The 3,462-nt window shown below is 37.9% G+C and overlaps 1 protein-coding gene across 2 annotated transcripts in view; it reads right to left on the bottom strand.

The window, feature by feature from the left end:
* Window positions 1–1,562, bottom strand: part of coa4 (cytochrome c oxidase assembly factor 4 homolog) — a 1,681-nt gene extending 119 nt beyond the window's left edge. The window contains exons 1-2 of one of the 2 annotated variants that reach the window (XM_032534353.1): window positions 1,383–1,562; window positions 26–328 (exon numbers count right to left, since the gene is read on the bottom strand). In XM_032534353.1, coding sequence (XP_032390244.1) covers window positions 38–292 — 255 coding nt within the window. In that variant the 5' untranslated portion in view covers window positions 293–328; window positions 1,383–1,562 and the 3' untranslated portion in view covers window positions 26–37. Of the gene's footprint in view, window positions 1–6; window positions 329–1,382 lie in introns of those variants that run through there. The other variant, XM_032534354.1, reaches the window with a different exon arrangement.
* Window positions 1,563–3,462: the final 1,900 nt, after the last annotated feature.

Here is a 3,462-nt window from a genome sequence, read left to right as displayed (position 1 = left end):
TGTGTGTGTGTGTGTGTGTGTGTGTGTGTTTGTGAGTTCAGCTGGGTGCAGACTCAGTGGAGGTTGCCTGCTTCATGAGCTGTTCTTTCCGGGCGATTTGGAAATTCATCATGCAGTCTTTGAAAGTCTGGACCTGGCTCTGGCACACACGCCAGTCCTGGTGCTCAGCCATGCACTCCTGCACAGCATAGTGTAGCTCAGCACAGCCCGTGCGGGATATCATCCGTTCAACAGGGTCATCATCATCATCATCGTCTTTACGGCTGCGGTCATGGGGTGGAGAGGACGCCATCCTGTTTCAATGCACAGTGCTGACCCAGGGGGTCTGCTGAGAACAACACATGATGCTATTAATAAACAGGTGATAATACATTCCAGCTGTTCCTTCAGCATACATCCGTTTTACAGGCCTCTTTACAGTGAAATATACTGTATCTTGAAATCTCCAGCTATAAAATATGTTGTAATTTAACTCATTTTCTTTAAGTAATTTTGAGAGGGCCTATTTAAACACTTAATAAGGTACTGCTTTTCATTTATCAAAAATGTTCCATTACATTTCAGTATTAATCATAATTTTTCATCTTTTTAATCTTTATGGTTGGTTGAGTGTATTGGAAATCTACACTGCATCATAATACTCTTTGCATCTATATATCAGACAAGGCTTTTGTGGGGCTTTTATTGTTTTTTTGTTGTTGTTTTTTTATCAACAATGATATAATTTGTGCAATGTAACACATCTTTATTCAACAGTACAGTAAGTACACTTGAGTACACTCAAGTAGTGTAACTGTATATGTAAATATAAATGTTAAGGTACTTCTACTTAACTTGAGTATTTCCATTTTATGCAACTTAACACTTTAAATCCATAGACTCACAGTTCTTGTGCAGATTTAGACATACAGAACATATGACGATGACGTGAACATTTGAAATGAGCTCCACCTCGACCAGTTGCTACATGTAAGTGTTTACCGTTACGTGTTAATGCATCAATAACAACCCAATACATAGCCTTCTGAAAGGGGGCATTTTGCACTGTGTGTCATTTGATCATAAAGTAGACTTTTCCGATAATACCTCTGTAACGGAGTGTAATTTTCAGACCAGAACTTTTACTTGTCAGTATTTTTTCTAGTTGTTGCATTGCTACATTCGCTTAAGTACAGTAAAGCTGAGAATACTTCCACGACTTGAAAATAGTAGTCGGTGTCAAACTACCGTGGTCTTTTAAAGTTAGCTGAACTAACATTAACACCAGCATAACGTTAACGTTACCCTCCTTAACATTGTCGTTGTCTCATTAACGTTTGCTAACATTATCGAGAACGGACCTAGCGAACACAAATTTCCACATATCCCTTTCTTGTTTTTACCTGTTTATTCTCTCTGTGCGGCTCTGTCCGTCGAGACAGGGAAATTAAGTTTTCATAACTTGCATAACTATGGAACACGTTCAATTCAACCTTTCTTTTACTGTCTATGGATTCAACGCTGTTGTATGCCGTGGAAGACGCATTTGAGCGGAGGACGAAAGTGTAACCGTAAAATAGTACCGTCGATGCATACATCCGTTCCGTTTCATATTGAGAAAACAACTAACAATGAAGTAATTTGGTGATTACATTAAAGTTTACCTATAAACGGATATATGAATGAACATTTTGGTCATAGTGTAATTATTAAATGGCGCAAATGCTTTGTACATATTAAAGCCACTACAGGCAGACCGCCAATGCCTCATTCCAACCAATCATGTTGTAGTCCATCTCACTTATTGAGAGTTTATGTTGAAGGCAGCTTATTCTGTTCTATGCATACATGTATAATGTGCCTGTAGTTCACGTAGCCTAATAAATGCTTAAAGCCTGTTACAAATCTTGTGTATTTAGATGGGCCTACTTATTAAAACATTATTTGATAGCCTATTTTATAATGTGTAAGCAAATGGTAACAAAAAGCAGGCGCCTCAAGTGATATGCAAAGGTCAGCTTGCGCGATTCTATAGGTCAAAGTCGGAATCAATCTATAGACGAGATAAATTTCTGACTTCTAAAACTGAATGACAGCTACAGTCATTTTTTGACGCACTAGAGAGACGTTCAGGAACAGCTCTGCTCTTAGAACTCTGAAGAAGAAGATGAAGTGTGTTGTTTAAGATTAGAATGTTTTCCAAACATGGCCTGGTTTCTGCTGGGGCAAACGGGATACAAGGAACTGTCATATGTTACGCGGGACACAGAACTGTGGGGTCACTTTGTAACTCTGTTCAATGTGAAATGCGGTTCTTGTCATTTTGATTTTTTTCTCGAGAAAATAATTAAACCCCTCCACTGAATATCTAAACTTTCAATCCAGTTTGCAGCCTGTCTTTTTTTGTCTATTTTGTTTCAACAAGGTCTCTCTGACACACAAATTCCTCCCTCGCTGAACATAAACTTCCACAACACTATATAACTTTAAAGCCAGGTTGCTTGTCTCATTTCAGTAAATATTTTATTTGTAATTATTTTATTCAGTCTAACATGTTAAATATTTGAATATTTGATAAATGTAGAGCAAAAGCTATTGATAATTTTGGTTCTTTCAGCTCACTGAACCACCTTTTGCACATTGTTTTTAGCCTTTAATATTTTCCTTGTAGTTTACATACACAATCAGGTACAATCCTACATTTCAGTTATCCCTCTGCCCCAAATACATTTTTTTGATATATAGTTTTTTAAACCTATGAACGTTGGCCTTATGGAGTCTACACGGTCATTGGATGGGCAATCTAATGGCCTTTAGGGCTGAGCAGCAATTTGATTCATTCCTAAACCCAACGTCCAGGGTCGATTACAACCAGGGCAGGACAAATTATGTGATTAGTTAGAAAATGGGATAGGAGCACAGTCGTCACAGGTTGCCGCACACCCCAGAAAAAACAACAACATAGATTTGGTGTCACTGTTTTTTACGTTGGGTTTTCACTGGTAGCTTAAACAACAGCAGAGTGGAGTGGTTCGTTACATTTTGTTGAATTCTCTCGTTCACAGCGCCACCATTCTGTCTCCCTCTCTTTTTCCCCAGACACAAATCCTGTGTCCTCTTGTCTGTCTTTATTTAAATGAGTCACAAAGCTGTTAGCAATGCCTAAGTTTACTTTTAATATCAACTAAAGAGAAATGGTCTCCACTCGCCTTAAAATGGTCATTAATTGATACTAGAGTAGCCACTTCCTTACTACTGCAATGAATGAAATGCAAAGGAGAAAAGAGCAACTGTTTCCAAAAAATCATCTGTTGAGTGTTTGATGGTTATTTATTTGTGTTTTAGAATGTTTACTGTGAAACAATTAAAAAACAAGGTTTATTTCTCTCTCTACTGTACAATGACAAATTCAAATAGCTACAAAACACTAGTTCTGGTGGTGTACAGCTGGATTGGAGTATGTGACAAGTTAGCTGTTCACCG

Source organism: Etheostoma spectabile, chromosome 13 (assembly GCF_008692095.1).
Source record: "Etheostoma spectabile isolate EspeVRDwgs_2016 chromosome 13, UIUC_Espe_1.0, whole genome shotgun sequence".
NCBI classification, from domain to species: Eukaryota; Metazoa; Chordata; class Actinopteri; order Perciformes; family Percidae; genus Etheostoma; species Etheostoma spectabile.
The sequence above is the reverse complement of the archived record's forward strand: the minus strand, read 5'-3'. Positions and strand labels throughout refer to the sequence as shown.